At 27.3% G+C, this 23,931-nt stretch overlaps 3 protein-coding genes and 1 long non-coding RNA gene across 9 annotated transcripts in view; 2 read left to right on the top strand and 2 right to left on the bottom strand.

The window, feature by feature from the left end:
• Nucleotides 1-3,545, top strand: part of LOC107443458 (multiple C2 domain and transmembrane region protein) — a 178,720-nt gene extending 175,175 nt beyond the window's left edge. For all 6 annotated transcript variants that reach the window (XM_043038837.2, XM_071177743.1, XM_043038838.2 and 3 more), the window contains one exon: nt 819-3,545. In XM_043038837.2, the coding sequence (XP_042894771.1) occupies nt 819-896 (78 nt within the window). In that variant the 3' untranslated portion in view covers nt 897-3,545. The remainder of the gene's footprint in view (nt 1-818) is intronic.
• LOC122268732 (uncharacterized) lies at nt 2,656-12,124 on the bottom strand. Its single transcript, XR_011636180.1, has 3 exons — nt 8,255-12,124; nt 5,975-6,053; nt 2,656-2,779 (listed from the first exon to the last, which is right to left on the bottom strand). It is a non-coding gene; the product is annotated as an uncharacterized lncRNA (long non-coding RNA).
• A 426-nt stretch (nt 12,125-12,550) lies between these two features.
• On the bottom strand, nt 12,551-14,970 carry LOC107443461 (PRELI domain containing slowmo). The gene has a single exon (XM_016057320.3). It carries the CDS (start codon nt 14,206-14,208, stop codon nt 13,537-13,539), a length of 672 nt encoding a protein of 223 aa, XP_015912806.1. The 5' UTR covers nt 14,209-14,970; the 3' UTR covers nt 12,551-13,536.
• Nucleotides 14,971-15,055: 85 nt separating this feature from the next.
• On the top strand, nt 15,056-19,021 carry LOC107443460 (zinc finger protein 271-like). The gene has a single exon (XM_016057318.3). It carries the CDS (start codon nt 16,781-16,783, stop codon nt 18,083-18,085), a length of 1,305 nt encoding a protein of 434 aa, XP_015912804.2. The 5' UTR covers nt 15,056-16,780; the 3' UTR covers nt 18,086-19,021.
• Nucleotides 19,022-23,931: the final 4,910 nt, after the last annotated feature.

Raw genomic sequence — 23,931 nt, 5'->3', positions numbered from 1 at the left:
CAAAATTTATTAAATGGTACTGTCAGTATATGAAATAAATGTAAATTTATGAGATGCTTATGGCTTTTGAATTTCTACTGATACCAGACGATACAATTTGGAGAAAAACGTTTGAAGTAGCTCCATGAATGCACTACAATGAAACACTGCCTATTGAAATAACAGTTAATAGACACTTTTAAACTATAAAATTGGCACTAAGGAATATAATTTTTAAATTATAAATATTCATTAAATTGATTCATGTGTGCCTTTTAATTGAAATAATGGTGCATATTCCTTCTTCTATACTACTCTGAGTCCATAGTTATTATCACAATTCAACTTTAAATATATCTGGCCTTTATTTATTTCCACAAAATTTCAAATTTGAATTATTTTTTATTTACACCTGTAAGTTAATAATAGATGCACAATTTCAATAAAACTTAATTTCTTAAATAGATTAAACCATACAGGAGAGATATGAAGCATTTAAAACAAATAAAATTTTCTTTACTTTTTTACTTAACTATTAAAAATTTAATTTCTTTGCATAAAAGCATGCGTCTTTCACGTAACACATGTGAAAACTAAGATCAAAATTTCTAAGATCAAAGTTTTAGTCTAAAAACTGACTTGACCTTACAAGTTACAAATCGGCCACTAGATTCCTTGTCAGAAATTTTTCAGAATTTAGTTTATAGTTTATAAGAGTACTGGTCAAATTAATTACATTTATTATTGCTTTTACATTTTATATTTATAATACAGTATATATGTTATTTTAACTTTAAAAAATATATAGCTACAAATATTTTTAATTCTATTTTATGTAGATTATGTGTAGAGAGTTGAAGCCAATGTTTGTTGATCTAACTGATAGTGAAAAGAAAAAGAAGAAGAAACGTAACTGATCTCCATGAGAAACGATTATTTTTCCATTGTAATCGAATCCATTGAGCCTTTCACGAAACACTTGAAATTGCCAAAGGAATCTCTTCATCTGCTGTGCTGTGATGACTAAATCATTCTAATGGGCGTCACAAAAAAGAAAATTAAATCACTTGCCATTTATCAAAGTCGTTGTTTGTTGGTCTTTAGCAATTCTCGAAATGTTGCTGTTCTGTTTGCTCATTGGTGTTCTCATATCTACCGTATTTTAACTATATTCTAGTCAATTGTTGATAAATCTTTATATCTAGTCACTTGAGTAGCATTACAAAAGTTGACTAGCTTATACTATTTTTGTACGATTTTGTCGTCCTATTCATCCAGTGAGAAGTTACGTAGAGTCTTCAAGATGATTTAAATTTCACTCTCTCTACTTGACTTGAATGTACTTAGACTTAAAGCCTTCATTGATGCATTTCGATGTAAAAAGCACTAGATGCAGAAATGTAGTGGACAAGATTTTTGTTTAATTATAAAAATTTTACTTTGTTCCACATTGTTTTCATTTGCACAAATTATGCAAGTTTTTATACTTTATGTTATTATTGTCAAACAAAAGCTTATCTTTATGATTTTATTTTATGTTGAATATTGCTTAATATAACATTTTTCTGTGATTTTATGTATAATTCTATTTTGAAGGAATGTTTTTTAAAATGCAAACACAGTAGAATCCATTTATAACGTGACCACTATTTATGAGATTCCAGATTTAAGGAGCGAAACGGGATGTTTTGTGTGGTACGACCTAATAAATGTTTTTAAGGAATTAAGAAAATTTTCTGTATAGAATAGTAACAGAAATAATGAAAATCTTTAAAAAATGTACAGTACATAATTTAGCTGTTTAAAGTTATTAAATCTATTTCGAAGCATAATGATATGTTTAAAAAAATTTGTTATTCAGAAATAGTTAAATCATTTTTAAAAGATATCAACAACAGGTTGCAATTCAGAAAAAGGAGGAATACCACACAGATTTGACACACCACACAGATTTGACACTAAGTGAACCCATTGTCTTGTGCCCCTAAGATTTTGAGGGGGTTTGAATATTAGCAGAGAAGAATCTGAGTAGTTGCTAAAGCATTTCCGTATTCACATGTAAGAAAAGTTCCTTCCAGCTTTTAACCTTTTCTTGAAAGCATGTCTTCTATTCAGCTGTTTAAAACATTATGGAAAAATCAAAATTATGAAACTCTAGGTTAAAGAAGAGGAAAAATTTCTTCAATATGTAAAATGAAGCAATTCATGTAACTTGTTAATGTTTATTCTTTTACTAACCATAAAGTCTTAGAAAGTGACCAGATTTATCATTCTAACTCCCAAGAGTCTCTTGTTATATAGGGTTCTACTGTACTGATATTGAAATAAAAAGTTTTAATTTGTAAAACTTATTTTATTGAACTTACTTAACTTTTTTTTAAAAAAATTACAACTTTCTCTCCAAATCAATCAGTTTCAGACCTAATGTTTCTGAATCTAGCTATATTTGCACATTTTCTACTTTTAATAAATTAAATTTTAAAATAAGATTTTAGTTCATCAAAATCAATTCATGTCATGTGGTATTTTGTAAAAAATTGACTTAAACATGCATGCTTACTTTAAGGAGCTAACGTTATATTTGAAATTAAGTTTACAACGAATTTTTTGGAGCTAAATTTTTCAATCTTGAACTACATACAGTGCGAAAAATTACTTTTTTTAGACTTGCGATAATAAAAATTGCTGTTGTAAATAATTTGAATTAATTAATAAAAAATTCTTACTGCATGAGCACAATATTATAGACTTTTGGTGGTGCTAATATACCGAAATTTCCCGCAAATCCTCTTTTACACATCTGCAAAGAACATACTTCATATAACAATATTGTAATTGTATCAAATAGATTATATATTTAATTACTATTTTGCTTTATTCTAATGAAGAAAAGCTGAGGAAATTTTATGTAACTTATACTTAAAAGTACTTAATCTACAACTGTTTGTATACATTTTGAATTGACAATAGTTTAACATATTTATTACTGTATAATATTGGTTATTTCAAAAATTTAAGTTATTTCTCATAAACATTATTATTTTTATTTTGCAAGTTTTCTTTTGATTCATTCTTACAAGTAAAAAATTTATCTAAATCCTCCTGTATATTCAAGTAATACTGTATTCACCATTTTGTGTGAAACTTATTCCCATCATATTTTGTAATTGCATTAATGTATATATTGCTCATTTTGAAATACTAAACAGCTTAAGCACTTTCATTCATTATTGATTTTTTAATAATGAAGTTTAAAAAAAAAGAAAATAATGAAAGTATAATTAAATTTTATATAACTTAAATGCTTATGTATATAGAACTTTATCATTTACTCTACTCTGCTATATTGGAATCATCGAAAAATTGACTTTTTCTTAGAGTAGTGAATTAAATTACATTCATTTTTTGTAATTTCATACCTTTTTTTTAATTATCATAACCTCATGTTTTTATTTTAAGTTTTTTTTACCTTGACTGATTCAAGTTTTGAGTGAATTCCTCTACCTTATTCCCTTTTAAAATATTTCTATCAAGTTTTAAATACATTTTAATTTATATAAAACATATATTTGTGTGTGTCATTTTTTGTGTACATTTCACATTACATTATTACTTACACATTAAAATAAATAAAACTTAAAATGAAACAGAAAGTAGTGTTATCAGAGCTATTGCTGGACTTTGCAAGACTCTCTTCCTGTGGGTTCCCTCATTAACCGTAACAGTTAGGTCGAAATTAAAACTTATTACGGTTTATTTATAATTTTTCTTTAAACAGTTCATTATTATTACTTTTTAAATTTCTTTTAACTCAAATTTAAGATTATACAGATTCAGAACTCTATTTGAAGAATCATATATAATTTTTTTTTTTTACTTTTATAATTCTTTTCTCATGCAGAGTCCGTGGAATTGTTTAAATTGTTGGTGGTTCAGTTTTAATCTCTACAATGCCCCCTTTTCATATTTTCTACATCCTTAGTCCAGGGTGCCTAATAATATGAACCACGAAGTTCATTGTTAGATCTTCATCGAAACTATTAGAATGAATTATGATTTTTTCCGATGTTTCATTATAAAGAACAGTCAACATCATATTCGTTATATGGGATGTAAAAAAAAGTTAGAAACTGTCAAATATCTCAGTCCTTAGGGGGTGGGAACCCCCTAAGGACTGAGAAATTTAAAATAGGATAAAAACTGTTCAAAATGGAGAATATTTAACTTATAAGATTTAATACATAAAAATAGACATGTCTCAATCAAATTAAGGGTTCATATTTAAGTTTCAAAATTTTCCTTCTACGGGTAGGATAGAAAGATTAAGTTTGATATCATTTAATAGCTTTTAAAAAAATATTAAATATGTCTAATTTCACTTTTTCAATACAATGTGTATTTCTTAAAATTCCAAACTGTTCTTACACCCTGAATATATATATATATTTCAAATTTTCCCTATCATTTTGTTTAAGCAACGATTTATTAGCTGCAAGCTCTTTGAGAATGAAAATTTTATATTTAAGAATTCTGATTGAATTAATCTTCTAAAAATTTTTATGTTTATTTTATTTACAAAAATTGATGATTTTATTGGTTCTACAATAAATAGTTTTAAAGAGCCACATCTAAGTTATCTATCGAACACAAATAGGATATTTTCTCTGATTGTTGAATATTTAAATTCTTAAGTTTTATTATAAAAACTATGACTTTTTTTAAAAAAATTAAATTTTCATAATTATAAAAAAAAAATGAATCTATATGGTGAGATACCTTTTCGAGTCCTAGAAATTGCAGAGAACAGGGCAAGTTATGTTTCGGGCTTTTAACCCATTTTATGCAATGCTAGGTGTAATTAACACATGTACAAATTATTAAGATTTATAACTACTTCCAATATTATAAAAGTATTCTCAGTTTTAAATTAGAAAAGGAAGACAAGACATAACTAAGCATTGACATCTTAAGTTACTTAAGCCACTTTTTTTTTTTTGTAGGTGTGAGAGTGTTTTTAGCATACATAGTTTTAAAAAAAACTTTCATGCTTGTGAACATAGAGTATAACTGCAGAATTAAGCCTTACAACAATAAAAAGTAGTTTAAATAACCATGAATGATATAATCAAAAAGAGTTTCTCTTTTTGATTGAGTAAGAATATTAAAGTGAGAATATTAAATTTTAAATAACCTGAAAAAATTGGCCAAATTGTTGACAAAAAATAAAAGGTGAAAGTTACTGAAAAATGGGTAATTGCAAAAAAACATTGAATGAAACAATTTTCAACTTATAAAATTTTCTTTATATTTCTCATCTAATCCACTTAAATTCAAACAGCAACTATTATTATTTAATGATAGTATTTGAAATAATTTACAAGAAAAAAAAAAAGTAAAAAGAAACTTTCTTTAACCCCTTTCCTTCGTAACATATATTTCATTATTTTGTTTTAATTTAAATCAAAATTTTTTAAAAAAAAAAATAAAAAAAACATATTTTAGCATTTTAATAATTTATGTTTATGAAATACAGCATGAAACAATGATGTCTTTTTCTGCATTAAAGATAAAATCTTCCAAACAATAAGTTTTCAAATTTGCAGCTATTTAGATTTAAGAGAAATAGTTATTCATCATTGAAATTTAATTTAGAAAATCAATTATTGAAAAATTTAAATGAAAAAAAATATTTTCAAATTACTTTTTTTAGGCTTTATATTTTAGTACGAATATAATTCTGATAATCAAGCAAATTTTTTTAGTAACTATTAGACTGCTTTTAAAATTGAAGAATACCAAAATATATTTTTGCATGTAATTAGAGAGTCAGAAAAAAAAAATATATAAAAGAAACACTGGCGTCCAATCTGAGTCAAAGAGGCTAAAAATCTTTGAACTGTCAGTGAAATATACTTCATGGATATATTCTCAAAAATCAATAACAATATTATTCAAGTAAACAAACATGTAAGAGTAGATAAATAAAGCAACTTACCTGTGTATTTCCTTACTACACCATTTCTTAAAGTTTATCAATCAAAGATCAAAGCATGCAACAGTTTAGAAAAATCTACCTAGATACAGGAAATTACATAAATTAATAATTTTCCTAATTAGAATTAGACATATGTTTGTAATTCATTAATAAAATTTTTAAACATAAAAAAATATTCGACAATTTAACTGAATATTGAAAAAAACCTTAGTAAATCTTGGTTTAATTAGCTAACATTTCATGGTTTATAAAAACAATGCTTTAAATAGTTTAAGTCCTATTTGAGCAGTTTATTAAATATTAAAAAAAATTATCTTTAAGTAAACATAACATTACTCAAAATAAAAAAATGCCATCTCCCAAGTAAATAATATTTACTATTTTCAAGTAAAGGTTTTAAATAAATTTAAAAGAAAGTTTAAAATCCTATGGTTAAAATTACTTCAACTTCTTTTCAATAAATATGAATTTAACATTTCAAGAACTGCATTTAACATTTCAAGAACATGCAAAACTATAGATTTTTATATTTTTTTCATATAACCCTTGGTTATGCTTTCTAATATGCTTGAAACATATGGGAGAAATTTAATGACAAAAACTATGATATACTGACATGAATGCAATTTTTTTTTCATTTATATATACAATAAATCTAAGCATCTAATACTCAATTTTGTTTCATATATCTTTATTTAAAAACATTTACATCCTTATCACTAATAGTTTAGTTTTATTATGAGGAATTTTAGTAATTAATCGCAAGACTTAACGCATTTGAGAGATATCTATATTTAACGTTTAAGGTAAACACTTTTGCCACCTTGTAAAATCAATTTTGAAAGCCCTTACTCAAAACAGTACATACACATTAAAGGTAAAGGGGTTTACATAGAAGTGTTGATCAAACCAGTTGCGTATAATTAAGAAACCACATTAGTCTTATAGTTGAAAAAAATCAAAATTCCAGTTTTTCCTAAAATTATGGACTCGATAAATAGAGAACGCAATGAGGTTTCGTTATTCGCAATAAAAAAATATTATAAACTATACAATATTTGATTAAATAATTAAAATATTATAATATAATTTCAGAATAAGAACCACTCAGAAGGAAATTTAAGTATAGAAAGGATTTGAAATTCATTTACATCACTGGTTTTTCTAAATTCAATCATCTAAATCAGTGGTTTAAATACTTATGTGCTTTATATACCCTAAGAATGATAATTTTGTATTTTACATATTCTTTTTGATTATTAATGGGGAACAAAAATAAAAGTTTCATGAATCACATGTTTTGATCATTTACTTTAATCAAAGCTTTCTACATCAGAATAAAACAATATTGGCAAGATATTGCTTTTTTTAGAAAATCTGATAGTTTTCAAAACCTTAGCATCCAAAACAGGTATGAGTATGGAAAAATACTGAAAATAAGAATTTCATATGCACAACACATTTTTAATAACTGAAAAATATTCAAAATTTGAGCAAGAAAAAAAAGAGTAAACAGGAACTTATTTTCATAAAATATTATTAACATTTTAATAAAAAAATATATTGATGTAAATTTTTTTTCATCATCATCAATGGCCCGATAGCCCAAAGTGGGCCTTGGCCTTCTCAACAAGTTTTCCCTGATAGCGTTTTCCAGTTTTTAAGACCAAAAGGTCTTTTCCAAGGCCATTTATTCATGAAAATTCAGCCTGCCTCTTTTTTGTGTGCCAACAGGTATGGCATTTGTGGTATGATCTTTATTCATTCTGATAAAAGTGGCAGGCAAATAAAAAAAATAATGATATGCGATATTTTAATCACCCGAATATGAATCTTGATGTGTACTTATAAATTGTGTGAATAAAGATCGCGATGTGTAAGTTTAAATCGTAAGAATAAAAATCGTAATGTAGCATAAAAAACTCTTCTTTTTTTTCGAGAATTCAAAAAGCAAAACCTTCTTTGAAAAGGCGGAATTTTTCTTTTCATTTAACTGAAGAAAAAAAAAAAAAAACAGGTTAAACTCCTCTATGATATATATACCAAAAATGAAACTAGAAGACTAGGCATTAATTTAGTAATACTTAACCTTATGTTTAACCCAACCCAAGAAAAACTTAAAGAACATTTTACTTTTCCACAAACAGGTAATTAGTAAAATATATTTGACATAATAGACAGGGCTAGATGACAAGGTACCAGAATTCATTTGGACTCACAAAACAGAAGAATTGATTAAACAGTTGACCATTTAGATTAGTCAGTCAAAAAAAAATTCACCTGTAAGCTTCATTGTGGGTGGTGGTTTTGAAACTAGCTCTGAATGATAATTTTGCTGCAGCTAAAATTAAATATCTTCAGTTCTTTTTTTTTCTCACATCATTTCTTTCACAGTTAGTTGTCCATCAGCAATATTGAACTGGCTTTCTATCTATCTCTGAATGATAATTTTGCTGCAGCTAAAATTAGATATCTTCAGTTCTTTTTTTCTTCTCACATTTCTTTAACAGGTAGTTGTCCATCTGCAATAGGGAACTGGCTTTCTATCTATCTACCCTGTTAATAACAGACTAGATAAACAGGTCTATAAAAGCTTTTTCTCCCTAGACATACGCGATGCAAATATTGTAACCTCTAATTGTGGTTTAAAGTCAAACCAACAAAATTTACAAAGAGGAGAAAATATCAGGAAAAAATATATAAGGCTCCAATTTTTTTGTCAGACTTAATGAATTCCAACACAAAAAAGTATGAAATAAAGTAATTTAAAAAAATTCTATGATTCTGATAGAAAAATTTAGAAATGAGTTATTGGACGTAACTATGGAGATATAGTCTCAGTTAATTTTCCAGATATAATGTTCATTCTATGCAACATTTATCTTAAAATGTGTGGGAAGAATTTCTTGTAGATGTTTTAATGAAAGCAGATGAGAAGTCAGTTGTCTTTGTAAAATAATAACATCAAATAAACTGCAGGCTTCTCATCTGTTTTTATTAAAAACAATACATTTTATTGTTTTTATTCAGCAATGCATTTTACAATAAATTCCAATATGAACTGAACATAATACATGTAAAATTAACTGAGATTACATCAACTCATTGTCTTACAAGCTACAACCACTATTTAATTTCTTTTCTCTTTTGCAGGTAGTTTTTTTTTAAATTTATTGAAATTACATTGTTTTACGATCTAATTATTGCAGAAAATAATATAAAATCCATAAAAAGAAATAACTACATGCAGTAAGATCACTACTTAATTTCAAGGTAAAAAGCATTAGGGAGTTTGTCAGCATACATACCTTTACTCTAGTGAGGAAAAGTTTGCCAATTTGGAAACACCTAAACAACATTATAATTGCAGCTAATAATAGAAAATTTACTTTTTATCCTTCAGAAATAAAATTTTAAGGTATGTATGTGACTTTTCAATTACTATCCATATCAGAATCTAATTAGTGTGAAGATTTTTTCCCCATAAAAATATGTTTTTGTTGTTTAGGTCTTGGAATAAATTGCGTACTTGTGAAAGAACAATAATTGGTGGTTAATAGAACAATAACTTCTGCTGGGTGACAGCGAAAGATATACATACAAATTTGCAGTCATGATCATTTTATCCAATTTTACATTAATTTCTTCAAAAGATTTCTGAGTTATGCATTAGTTAGAAAAAACTGATTTAAAAAGTGCAAAAAAATGAGTGATGTAAATATACAATCCCCTTGATCCTTACGCTATAAAAATTTATAGCTAAATTAACTTCAGTGAAATTTCTATGCTTTAATGAGACTTCTTCAGTACATTTGAAATATTAATCTTAAATATAGTTGTACTTAAATATAGTTTAATCTTAAATATAGTTATAGTATGGTAAGAACTCCCCCCTATACAAAGTCTGAGGCCATCTGCTGCTATGGAAACAAGAATAGCGCTTTTCAGGGAGGGAAGCTTCTCTTCACTCTAGGACTAACTCAATAGACAGAAGAAAAAGATTCCCTTTCTCTCGCCTACCCAACCGAAAACCTGTCCTAAACAATGACCCCACACCCCTACTTGAAATAGTTATACCTCGTTATTATAGTCACCGCCACAGTTCCAGATGAATGCCTAGGGGAGTTTTTACTTCAGACATACTCTACATCATGTTTAATAATAAACAAAGACAGCTTTTAGCTTAATAATACAAGTCAAATTTGAAAAAAGAAATTTTAAAATTTTTTACTTGCGATTAATTTAACATTTTATACTTGCTATGCTTTTTGAAAAAACATCGCAAGTTTAATCGCAAAATAAAATAATTCATTAAAGATTTACTCCTATAGTAATTTATACAAAAATTCATTCACATATTCATTCATAATTTTGTAAAACAAATTTTAAAATGTCATGCTAGCAACTGATGTAATGCATATCAGTTTTTCAAACGATAACTTTTTCATTCTTTTACAAAACAAACCTAATTTTTGTCGCGTAAAGGATTAAAATAAGTGAATAACAATGTTTAAAAAAATCTAACATTGTTAAGATTCTGTTATTTTAACTGCATCTTGCGAAAACAAGTGAATCTAATTCAATAAGTCCTTCTGTTAAGACGTAGGAGAAAGAGTGCAACACTTACCGATGTTTTTATTTGGAGGAGGGAAGGGGATACAAGGGGAATTTAAAGTGTAATTTCTCTTTTTTTTATCAAAATGGATATAACTAACGAACCTTTAAGAGGAAAATGTTTAAATTTTCGCTCTAAGCTCAGTTAATGTAGCTGTCACAAAATTAGCTACGTGTCTGAAATATGCCAGTCATTTTTTTCAAATTTTATCAATTGAAAGAGCCTTTCTGAACCTTAGATTTCCCAAGGTGCCCTATTCATCAACTTTTAATAAGCACAAAAGGTAAAATAGTTAATACTATTTAATATACTGGAAAATTCTTTTTAGCTGTAATATTAATTAATTACAATTTAAACTTATAACTTGAGACAGTTATAATTTTAAACTGGATACACCTACAAGCAATAATGCTTTAAAAGAAATAAATAATTTATACTTCAAAAATTTAAAAAAAAAATTTATTTGGAGAGATTTTTCAACTGCAAAAATTATAGATTTTTATGAGCCCAGATAAGGCAACATTAAAACTTTTTAAATAATTAAAAATGAGACTGATAATAAACACTTTGCACTTTAACAAAACTAGTTTTTTTTTTTTTTCATTTAGAGATTTTAGAATGAGTATAGAGGATACTAGCCAAAGACAGGCTTAACTTGACCCAACAGTTATGAACAGTGGAAATCTCAGAAGAGTTTTAGGAATATTATTTCTAATTTTAAATTTATTTTTTTTTTCAAATAAAATACTAACTGTAAAAATCTTTTAATTTTGGCAATTTTTTTATCTGTCAAATTATCAAGCAATGTGTCCAAGAAAATATTTTTACCACACAATACCACACGCCTTTTAGTTCAATTTATATTTCACTCGCAACCGATTTAAAATAATATAGATTAATTTGAAAATAGTCTGCTTAAAAATCAATTCTTTCATAACTAATGCAATAAAAAATTAAGACTTAAAAAATTTAACATTCTTCTTAGGCACTACAGCCAGTTATCGGCCATGGCCATCTTAGTCATTTTACCTTATCTATTTGATGCTATATTCTCCTATTCTATATATTTCTATTCTATTATATCTTCCTATATTCTATATATTTCTCCATCTATTAACTAACAAGTCCTTTAACCACTTTCTATTCTCAAGTCCTTTAACCAATTTTCTCCTCTCTATTAACTCTCAAGTCCTTTAACCACTTTTCTACTCTCTATTTCTCCATCTATTAACTCTCAAGTCCTTTAACCACTTCTCTACTCTATCTAACCATCTTGTTCTAGGTCTTTTTCCCTCTGGTGTTTGAAAGGTTATTTTTTAGCAGGATTTTCATCACTATATCGAAATACATGTCTTAGCCCCACCATATTTGAGAAATCTTGATCATATTTACTATCAGTGTTTTCACTACAGCGCGAGAACGCGAGAATCTCGCATATTTTTTTCTTTTCTCGCATTAAAAAATGATTACCGCGAGAAATTCGCGCATTCTATAAATCAATTTCAAAATTCACGAATTTCTCGCATTTTGGANACCACTTCTCTACTCTATCTAACCATCTTGTTCTAGGTCTTTTTCCCTCTGGTGTTTGAAAGGTTATTTTTTAGCAGGATTTTCATCACTATATCGAAATACATGTCCTAGCCCCACCATATTTGAGAAATCTTGATCATATTTACTATGTTAGGTTCTTTGCATTTTGATTGTAATTTATGATTGTATTGTAATTCTCCAGGTTTTATTTTTCTCTTACTGCACCAAAATTTTTTCTTAATATTTTTCTCTCGAAAGTCATCAGTTACTCTTTGTCTGCTTTGTTAATTGCCCTGCAATCGCTGTTAAATAAATTATTGGTCTCACTAGTGATTTGTTCACCTGTATTTTTGTTTCACAACTTATATATTTAAATTTGAAAAAAAAAGGAGAAAATCAGTACATTAATTCAAAATAAAACACATTAGTGCATTTAATAATCAGTATTTATTTCCAAAGTGCACCTAAGATAGCATTTAAAATACCTTTCTAACAACTTGCAATCTTCTATTTTAATGAAAATACTTCTAGCCAAAAGAAACATTCACATAAGTTTAAAATTGTTTTTTAGTTAAAATTCATCAAAATACACAAAGCACATATACAATTGATGAAATATGAGACCAAAATATTAATTCAGAAAACATTAAAAAATTTCTTCTCAAATTGAAAAAGTAATTAATAAATTAATTGAAACCACCAATTATAAACGAAAGATATGTTTTATCACAGAAATAGTAAATTAGCAAAAATAAGACTTGCAGAAACATTTAAATATTTTCTATACCTATAAAATATTCTCTTAAATAATTTCAAACAAAAATCTTGCATCAATCTTCAATTTACTTATATGTTTAGTAAAATCAAATATGACGCATATAACATAAATAAAGGAATCACATGGACCCAATTATAATAATTTTGATAAGATTAAATAATGTTAATAAATAAACTAGGATTACGTGCCAATCTAAATTATATGTCTAAAAACATTAAAAATCAAATAAACATTTAACTTCAAATTAACAATTCCCAACAAATTCAAAAGATGTCTTAATAATTCAAATTTTTGTTATTTAACTTTATAACACTAAAAGAAAAAAATAACCAAAATGAATCAATTTGAGGTAGTATAAATTGCTTATCTTCATTCTCATAAAACATTTTTAATCATAATTTCAAAATAAAATTTTACTTGCTTTAGTACACAAAAGGTTGTAAAAATGACAACTATTACATTTAACTACTTCAGAAATGTTAAGTTTATAATCATGACAATAGAAAATTCTTAATTATAAAAGCACCAAATATTTTTTAAATGTTTCTTTTAGCAAATTAAACAAGCTTGTTAGTGAATATTTCACATTAGAATGCAGGATGGGGGAAAATTTGTTAATCCTAAGAAACACTCGTATCATTTTTCAAAATGAAGATTAGGCAAAGTTTCTTCCGCAAAGTGATTAAAATCGTTCATTCCTTTCTTTGCTGAAGACGTAAAATCTTCTACGACAGATATTCCCTTCTTAGCAGTTACTGTAATCTCGTCCATTCCTTTTACAGTTTTATGAGTCAATTCTTGAACTTCATTATTTATTTTACCTATTACCCATTCCATTGCTTGGCGACCTTTATTGGCATTAGAGGATATGGTTTTTGCTAAGTACTCCTCAATATAACTACTCAATGGAATGTTCTTAATTGTAACCACAGCTTCTTGCTTTAAAAGTGTACAATTTTCTTTAGACGGATGTGGACTATAAGTAAGTTTCTCAATAACAGATACTTCATTACAAAATGTTAAGTTCTTTGTTAATAAAGTCATAACTTTTTCTTTGGGATTAACTTCAGAATGTTCACTGGCATAACACGTTTTGTCTGCACCAAGGAGTCTAGAGGCCCAGGATGGTAAACCCCATTTGGAACTTATAAGACGATGGGTCTTAAGAACTCCATTTGATATTTGGCGATCTACTATATCTATGGCTTCTACAGCAGGGTTCATGGGATTTGGGTATTTTCTCCAAGCTGCTTGGGTAACAGTTTCCCAACGATGTTGAAAAGTATGTTCTGAAGTCCAAATTTTCATTTTGGAAAAAGAAACAATAAATTATGCGTACAAATAAAGAGAGTTGTTCGAAAATGTGAATTTAGTTCAATTGACAGGCTCGAACCATAACAAGCATCAACAAAATAAATAGAGGTGACAATACTTCTGAATAAACTAAGTTCTTTTGCCCTTCAAGTTTTAGGCAAAGCAGCAATTTGAATAAAAATACAAGTAGCAATTGAATAAAACTCCAAGATGACCTTAGAGCAGCAACCTTGTACATTCCCTCTAGGTACTGACGAATAAAAACGATGACGCAAAAGTAGGCGTTTAGTCCGTCACAAATAAAGAGAGGAATAAAAGTTGACCACCATGACATTGCAATTATTTTTTCGAGCTTGATTGTTACGAGCACAGAGAAGACAGTCACTGCAACAAGATTGAGAAGAATTTCTATCATAGTTAAACCGAGCCATCTTACCAATTCTCGTAGGGTAAAGATCATTACTTAGCATTATAAAAATCTTGATTATAGGTCATAAGTACTTATGTTAAATCCAAACACTTTGAAATATTAATTAAAATGGGGTAAAGTTCGTTAAATTTTAACCCTATTTACTTAGTTAAATTGGTAAATATTATTTGACCTTCTGAGCAGAAGACCAATATGACCGCAGCCATTTAAAGGAAAAGATAGAAAGGAAATATTCTGCAGTTAAAGTTATAGATTTATGAAACCGAAAGTCCCAGAGAAGATTAAAGGTTTATTCTCACTGCATTCATGTATCCTGAGTGCAGTTAAATGTGTGCATCAAAGTCAATTGCCCGGATGTTGTCATCTCCTTGTTGCCATTTTGTAGTAAAAACTATGGTTTAAATTTAGTTTCCAATTTCTTTTAAGATAGAGACCCAAGATCCTGGAGATCAAGTGAGTAGAAGTAGGCAAACGATAACGTAAACAACTCTCATCTGGAAAAATTCTTTACCAAGATAACTGTATTAAAACATACATTAATTAACCACCCCGGGTTAAGAAACGTTTTAAAAAATTGTTTTTGATTTGCAACTTTTTAGATCAAATTTATAAGCCCGCGTATTCATAATATCACACATGCAAAGTGAATTGCCCTCGTAGCAATGGAAACAGTGTAGAAAGCGTTTTTAAAAAGTTATGCTGATCTAATTCATAGATTATCTTCTTTACACTGAAAAAAAACCGATGCGAATGATAAAATATCTTTTTGCTGACATTTAATAAAATTCATATTGTGAGTGCATAAATATTTTTTTAAAAAATATTGTGTTTTCTGTGCGATTTATATAATCAATAAACTATTCATTCAGTGTGTGAAAATTCTCCATGCGTAAAGGAGATATTATTATTAAAGGCATCTCATTCTATGTAGCAACACTAGCAGCAATTAAACTCTGTGCAATGTGTGTCATAGTTGCAATGATATTCTAACAAAAACAATTTTTTTATACATGAAAATTTAATGTTTGAGGTGATAAGTTTCTAATTGTAATTCATAATTATTCTTTGTTTATTATAAAACATTTTATTTTTGTTCTGAAAATTGTACTAAAAGAAGTAGTTTCATATCAATGTTTTGTGTTCATAATATGGAAATAATTTAATTAAGCAGTCACTGTAATAAATTAATCAAGGAAAAAAGAATAATTTGGTTTAAATTACACTTTAAAAGAACTTTTCGTGCAGTGCATTATTAAGCAGTTATAAATAGATTAAAATTTCATATTACAATTACTGATTACAGTTGTAGATAATTAAGCTTTGTTTCACTTTCATAAAATAAGCACAATAAAACATATATTTATACACAATAAATATAAATTGTGATTTTTTTGAATATTTGGACTGAGGAAATATTTTGGGGATTCAGTTCCTGCAATTTAGTACTCGTAAATAGAATTAAACTTTGTTGACTATAATGACTTATGTTAATGAATCAGAGCTTTTCTTTTGCATGATAGAACATTAATATAAAAATTGGAAATTGTTATTTCTTTTTTAAGTCTTTATAGATAATTTCAAACCTTTAAAGTCAGTTAAACTGGAAAAAAAAATTTCTTATTTATAATGAACTATATTTCAGCAGTGTCTTTGTTAATTTAATACAAATGCATTCAAATTTGATAATTTCATGTTTATAATACTTAATATCATTAAGTAAAATAATTTAGTTTTGTATCTTGGTATGTTCGACAAAAGAGAAATATTAAAGTTGGTTGTGAAAAATTAAAATTGTTTAAATGTCAATATAATTTAAATTAATGCTTTCACAGATGCAACTATTAAGAAATCATATACCTGCTGTAAGGTGATCATATTTCTACAGTATTATATTTTACTTAATTAAAAATTTAGTCCAAATAAGCGACTTGATACAGCATGATCTTTTTTTGTATCATATATTATTAAGGGCCTAATTAAATTCAGAATAAGTATCATCCTGTAAGTAAACCTTATTCTTGTTATTGCAGCAAGAGGTTTTTAGGAAAAAGTCCGATTAAACACTGTAAAACTCATACTGGTGAGAATACTTTTTCTTGTACTATATGTAATAAGAGTTTTTCAGAAAAAAGTAACATGACTAAACACAGTTGTGCTCATACTGGTGAGAAACTTTATTCTTGTAGTATATGTAATAAGAGTTTTTCACTAAAGAGTAATCTGACCAATCACAGTCGTGTTCATACTGGTGAGAAACCTTATTCTTGTTATATATGTAACAAGAATTTTTCACGAAAAAGTAATATGGAAAGACACAATCGTATTCATACTGGTGAAAAGCCTTATTCTTGCAGTTTCTGTAATAAAAGTTTTTCATTAAAAAGTAATCTCACTAAACACGATTGTGTTCATACTGGTGGGAAACCTTATTCTTGTAGTATATGTAATATGAGTTTTTCAGTAAAAAGTGATCTGAAAGAACACAATCGTGTTCATACTGGTAATAAGCCTCATTCTTGTAGTATATGTAAAAAGAATTTTTCATTAAAAAGTAATCTGAAAGCACACTATCGTGTTCATACTAGTAATAAGCCTTATTCTTGTAGTCTATGTAATAAGAGTTTTTCGCTAAAAGGTAGTTTGAAAACACACAGCCATGTTCATAGTGGTAATAAGCCTTATTCTTGTAGTATATGTAATAAGAGTTTTTCGCTAAGTGGTTGTCTGAAAAGACACAGTCGTGTTCATTCTGGTGAGAAGCCTTATTCTTGCAGTTTATGTAATAAAAAATTTTCAGTAATAAGTAATCTGAGAAAACACTATCGTGTTCATACTGGTGAGAAGCCTTATTCTTGCAGTTTATGTCATAAGAGCTTTTCACAAAAACTGATTCTGAATCAACACAGTCATATTCATACTGGTGATAAGCCTTATTCCTGTAGCATATGTAATAAGAGTTTTTCACATAAAGGTAATCTGAAAGAGCACAGCCGTGTTCATACTGGTGAGAAGCCTTATTCTTGTTTATGTAATAAAAGTTTTTCATTAAAAAGTAATCTGAGAAAACACTCTCGTGTCCATACTAGTGAAAAGCCTTATTCCTGTAGCATATGTAATAAGAGTTTTTCACAAAAAGGTAATCTGAAAATGCACAGCCGTGTTCATACTGGTGAGAAGCCTTATTCTTGTAGTTTATGTCATAAGAGTTTTTCACGAAAAGGGTTTCTGAATGATCACAGCCATGTGCATACTGGTGATAAGCCTTATTCTTGTAGTATATGTAATAAGAGTTTTTCAGTAAAAGGTAATCTGAAAAGACACAGCCGTGTTCATACTGGTGAGAAGCCTTATTCTTGTAGTGTATGTAATAAGAGTTTTTCACGAAAAGGTTGTCTCACTAGACACGGTCGTGTTCATACTGGTGAGAAGCCTTTTTCTTAGTTGGCTTATTAAACATATTAAGTAGTATAGATTGTTTCATGAAATCAATTTCTTGTTCTTCAAGGCAAGTCATTTAACTATTTACCGTTCATAAATTTTTTTAATCGCATTTGAATGTTTTTATGCATATCTTGGACCAAAAATTAAGTTTTTTTTTTAATTCGAAAAATTATTTAACTGAATAAATTTATTTAATAAGGAAATATGCAAATGATTTTAATTTGTCCTTTTGGTTAAAATAAAATTCACTGTATTTAATTTTATACTTATGCTGTGTATTATAACATAATGATAAAGAAATTAAGTTTAAAATATTTTTCAAAGTTATGTTTTAAAAATTATTACTTTTCAGAGGTCTGCCTAGGCCTAATTTACTACCGTTTAGCGGTACCTTCACAAATTCAACTTTAAGAAAAACGGTAGTTTCACAAATTCAACTTTACGAAAAACGATAGTTTCACAAAATACTTTTTCTTAAAATTTTATTTTTGTATGCCTTAAGAAACGATAAAATCATATTTTTACCATATTTTTGTGTTGATTTTTCAATATGATTTTTAATTTTTCGCAAATTATGTCTAAATTTTCACAAAACAGGTACCTCTCAGAAAAACCTAGACAGACCCCTGCTTTTGGTACAATTTCCATATCTTGTACAAAATATATTTCTATTTTTGTTTATAGACATTTTTAAAAAAATAAGCTTACTTTAAAATTGCATTTGCAAGTTTTTTAATGAAATTTTATAAATTTGTAAAATAAATTCTTTAAAATGTATTTTATTTTTTAAGAATATAATAATGATGTTCATGTGAAGTGATTTATCGTCACATTTTATGTAATGTAAGGTTGTTCAACTTTTTTAACTATCTTGTTCCTAATGTTAAATAATCGATTTTTTGTTGTGCGTGTAATAAAATATTTTTACAAAATAGAGATAGCTTTCTGGTTGCTCATAGTTGTGTTTATGATGGTGTGATACACTATTGTACATTATTGTTACATTATACAACATATGAAAAGTTGAATTCATAAGATTGAATAATCTAACTTTTGTATGGTGTGAGATGATATTGTACTTTTTGTGAAATGAGATTACTCAGCACTTTAAAAAGTTGAATTTATAAGGCTGGATAATGTAATTTTTTTTTTCTTTTTTATGTGTATGTGTAAAATAAGATATTCTCACAAAATAGCGTTCTGATTGTTCACCGCCGTGTTTATTATGGTGTGATTTACTATTGGACATGATGCGATGTATGAAAAGTTGAATTGATTGGGTTGAATAACCTAACTTTTGTACTTGGGTGAGTATTGTATTTTGAACCAGTTTAGATAATTGGGGCATCTAGTGGTGAACTTTTACTTCAATGCATATAGTAAACTGTGACAACAGTTTATTAATCTTTTTAGATTTACCAAGTATGTGATAGAGAACTTACTTTTGATTTTCCATTTGCTGAATAGTTATTTTTCAATGTATTTGTTTGGAAAATAATTATCCATAGTTCTTAATTAACCTTAGTTCTTTAAATAATTATCAAAAGTATTGAGTACTATCTGCCTTTAGCGACCAGCTTGATCACTTTCAAAATTAGTTTGTGTAACATACTTTACCCTATAGCAGAGGTCGCCAAAGTGGCCTATATAGACCCCCAGGGGTCTATTTAGCAAATGCGAAGATCGATCTTAACCTGGGGGTCTATCCGAATCTGAAAGGTCGATTGGAGGTCAAAGAAAAAACAGTTCTTAATACGTAAATCACATATACCTAATTGAGTATGTAAAATTTGTGACTTTTTTTATAATTAACTTAATATCTTCTTCATAGAACTTAAATTAATAAACGTATATTTATTCGGGTGAAACAAGTATTTACGTACCAGCGCGCGATGGCACAAACTCTGCACTTCTAGTTTATAAGTCATATGCATATGTGCGCTTGTCCAAATGACACGTGTGACGAGCATTGACGTTACAAACGCAAATATCATATGCAGTTTCAGCTATCTTTGCAAACTGTGAACAGTGTTGAATATTTGCAGTGTCATTATTAAAACTTTTATAGTTTTGGATAATTAGTTATTGTTTCGATAAAACCATTCGTTTAGTACAGATATCAATTTTAATTATCAATACATGTAAAAAAAAAAAAAGGTAAACATTAATAATATGGATTAGTACAGCTGGCGACAAAACTATAGTTATTGTTACACAATGCTATAGTTTTGTCGCAACTCATAAAACTATTGTTACACAATGTACTATTACTTTAATAAATGTTTAAAATCATAAAATAAATGTAAACACAGTATCTAATAGAGTTTTATTTTTATTAACAGAAAATTGCTCTTATGGGGGTGGATGGACATTTCGAAAAATTATATAGGGGTCGATTATCAAAAACGTTTGGCGACCCATGCCCTATAGTAATCGAAGAGACGATTTCAGTTTTTGATTTTTTTTTTTTCATTTCTCAAAAAATTCGGAGATGATTATTTTGTAATTTAGAGGCGTTTAGGGCATGCAATTTTTCATACTTATCAATAAGTTTCAAAGCTTTCACAGGTTAAAGGGATCGACATTAAATTACGAACGAAAACAAGGATTTTTGAACACCCTATGACTGGAAAAAATAGCAATTAACTTGTAACTTGCAATGATAACTTCGGTCGTTATTTTCAATCATTGAATTAAATTTCGTTCACCCAGCTTAAATATTCATAGAAATAAAATTTTTATTTATGTAAAAAAAAAATTTGCTGCAGTTTTTGGTTGTAACTTAAAAAATATTTAGCAAAATTTTCAGAATACTTTTTAATTAATGACAAAATTATTATATTAAAATGAAATTTGTTAAAAATTACGCAAAATCTGAGCCTTTAAAGTAGCTTTTTCTTCGCATGTGCGAAGAAAAATAAAATAATAAATTTTAAATAAAATATTGTAGTGAATTGTATTTAGTTGCTAATTAAAAAGTTCGATTCGAATGTCTAGTGCTAATAATCAAATGGCGGGAAGCAACTTTATCAAAATTTTATGTAGGACTCCTTTATGTTTGAAAGAAAATTAAATATAACTGTCAGATTTTTACCAAGTTGTACAAAACAATTGCAATCAGTTGTACAAAACAATTTTGAATTGCAAATTAAAATAAGAGGTAGATTTTTAAAAATATTTAATTGTTATTAATAATATTTCTAAAAATATTAAATAAAAATTCGGGCTACATAAATTTTAATGTGCACCTATGTATTAAACAATTAATGTGCAACAGATATCTAATTGTAAAGATATAAAACTTCAAAAAGGTTGGTATTAAAACTTACATAGTAGCACACAAAATATTCAATGAGAAAATTGAGGTTTGTCTGCTGCAAACACCAGAGAATAGATATTTACATTTAAAATTTACAAATGTGTGTAAATATTCTCGTCCAAAATGAGTGGTTTCTAAAAGTTAAATCGGAGAATTTCTTCGAGAAAATTTCTGATACACACATGCTAAATTATATTCACAAAATACAAAAAAATGAAATAAAAAAGAGCAACATACACGATTATTTTTGTATTTGAATAAATATTTTCTTGGATGCAAAACCTGAGAAATAAATTTTTTTGCACCGTTGATTTGTTAAATTTCACAGAAACGAAGAAATTAGGTTTTTATTAACGAGAAAAGTATTTTAAACCCATGTATATTTTTTACGAAAATTGTCCTCAAAAAACGATAACTAATATATTTTAGCCAGTTGGAAACCCCTGATCTAGAACATTGAAAAAGTTTTTTGCAATTTTCTAGTCAGTTTTCGTTATTTTTCAAAGAAAGCTCTGAATGATTATGGATTTTCCACAAATTTTATTTGTGGAAAATATATTGTATAAAATTTATTTGAAATGGCAGCGTATTTCATGTGATCATCCTCCATAAAAGTATGTTTTCTTTCTTTATACCATCACATTTCGGTGTACGGACGACTATTGTAAGGTATTATTAGTTATTTAATTTTGTCTTCTGGAAAAGGAAATTTGTTGAAAATCCCTTATCATTTAGATTTTTCCTTTAAAATATACAAAAACTATTTAGTAAATTTCCACAAAATTAGTAAATTTTTAAAATATTCAAATCGGAGTTATAGCCAAAGACAAAAATAAATAAATAGTTTTTTTTTAATATTAATCTGGCCATATTTTTACAAATATGTAAGCTTGGTTTAGGAAATTTTTTGCAATATAGACTATCGCAACTCACGAATACGCTATCTGGGGAGAAGAGCGGTTCCCTGCCTTCGACCCCTTCCTTTTTTCAGTTGTATCGAAATCTACTGCGCTATTTTCACCTTTATTAATATTTTTCGCATTTAAATGTTAAAAATATTTTTTTAAATTTCCATGACGCTTTTTTTTAGAACTATGTTTAATTTAGTTTTAATCTATTTGAAAATCAAGACGGAAACTAACGTACTTCATTCATCTATGACTCTCCACAGGCTAATGGTAAAAGCATGGCAAGTATTGCCATGGTAAAATAAATGGGTTTAGTAAGCCACCTATAACCCATTTGGATCGCCAACAATTACTAATAACCAGTAGCGTGCCAACTTTTTTTTGACTTGGGTGGGGGGAACCAATGCAAAGTCATAAACTTTCTCCGAACTAATATTTTAAAATTAGTTGTATTATTTTAATATTGTAATTATTTAAATTATTTCCTTTGTTTATGACGACTATGATTTAACTATTACATTCACACCAGCAAATTAGTTAACTAAAAAAGATTTATCAGTCGGAAACAAATTTTTAAAAAAAAGTGCATTAAAATTTTATTAATTAATTTTGCAGTTTTACTCCTTTAAATTTGTTAATGCTGAGCTAGACATTTTATAGATTTTGATCATAATGACATAAGATGGTTTTTTGCTCCTCAAAAACATATTGAATCAAGAATAATTTGTGATTTACATTTTGATTCTGGCATAGATTTGAGTTTGATCATAAATATAAATTTTCAGTATACAAAAAAGGAGAATTTATCATATTAGTTTAATTTTTATGATAAAGCACAAGGTATTAAAAAAATTAAAACATATGAAGGACGTAAAAGAGATTGATTTCTCAAATTAAATCTTATTTTAAAATTACTTTGAATTTTAACTAGTCTTCTGATTTTTCTAGTTTATTCCAAGGTAAAAGTTGTAGATATACATAAAGAAAAAAATATGTATACATTTTAAAACATATAAATATGCAGTAATTCAATGAAGTAGAATTACCTTATCATATTAATTAAATTTTCATGATAAAAGACAAGGGATGAAAAAATTAAAACAAATTTTCATTTTAAAATTACTTTTAATTTTAACAAGTCTTCTGATATCTCTGGTTTATTCCAATGTAAGAATTACGTTTACATAAAAGCAAAAATATATACTAAGTAAAATATATCTATGTAACTTCCAGCGTGCCATATTTAAATAAGTTTCTTATTGACAGAAGTATAAACTAAACCCTAAACCACATTGTTAATTGTAAAATTATAACCAGAATTTTATTGCTTTTACTTCAAGAACGAAGCGTTCGGCATAACTAGCTTTATCTAATATTGGAGCATTCCTATTTGTGACATATTCCAAGACATTATTTGTTTCCTAGAATGATTTTTCTCAGTTTTGGGAAGTGAATTACAAAAATTTAAAACTATTTATGAAACGCCAGTTTGTGCGATTGCAACTTACAAAAATTCTGATAGAAACACAAAAGGAAAAAATTTAATTTTCCACGTGTTCCCTAAAGAAAATGAACAACTATGTAATTAATAGCTTCAACATTGCAAACGAAATGACCCA

The sequence above is a fragment of the Parasteatoda tepidariorum genome, chromosome 2 (genome assembly GCF_043381705.1).
Source record: "Parasteatoda tepidariorum isolate YZ-2023 chromosome 2, CAS_Ptep_4.0, whole genome shotgun sequence".
Lineage (NCBI taxonomy): Eukaryota > Metazoa > Arthropoda > Arachnida > Araneae > Theridiidae > Parasteatoda > Parasteatoda tepidariorum.
Note: the sequence above shows the minus strand (reverse complement) of the source record. Positions and strands in the feature narration are given on the sequence as shown.

What these genes read in the sequence shown, in the direction of transcription:
- LOC107443461 (XM_016057320.3), bottom strand. Translation starts at nt 14,208, where the DNA reads ATGAAAATTTGGACTTCAGAACATACTTTTCAACATCGTTGGGAAACT.
- LOC107443460 (XM_016057318.3), top strand. Translation starts at nt 16,781, where the DNA reads ATGACTAAACACAGTTGTGCTCATACTGGTGAGAAACTTTATTCTTGT.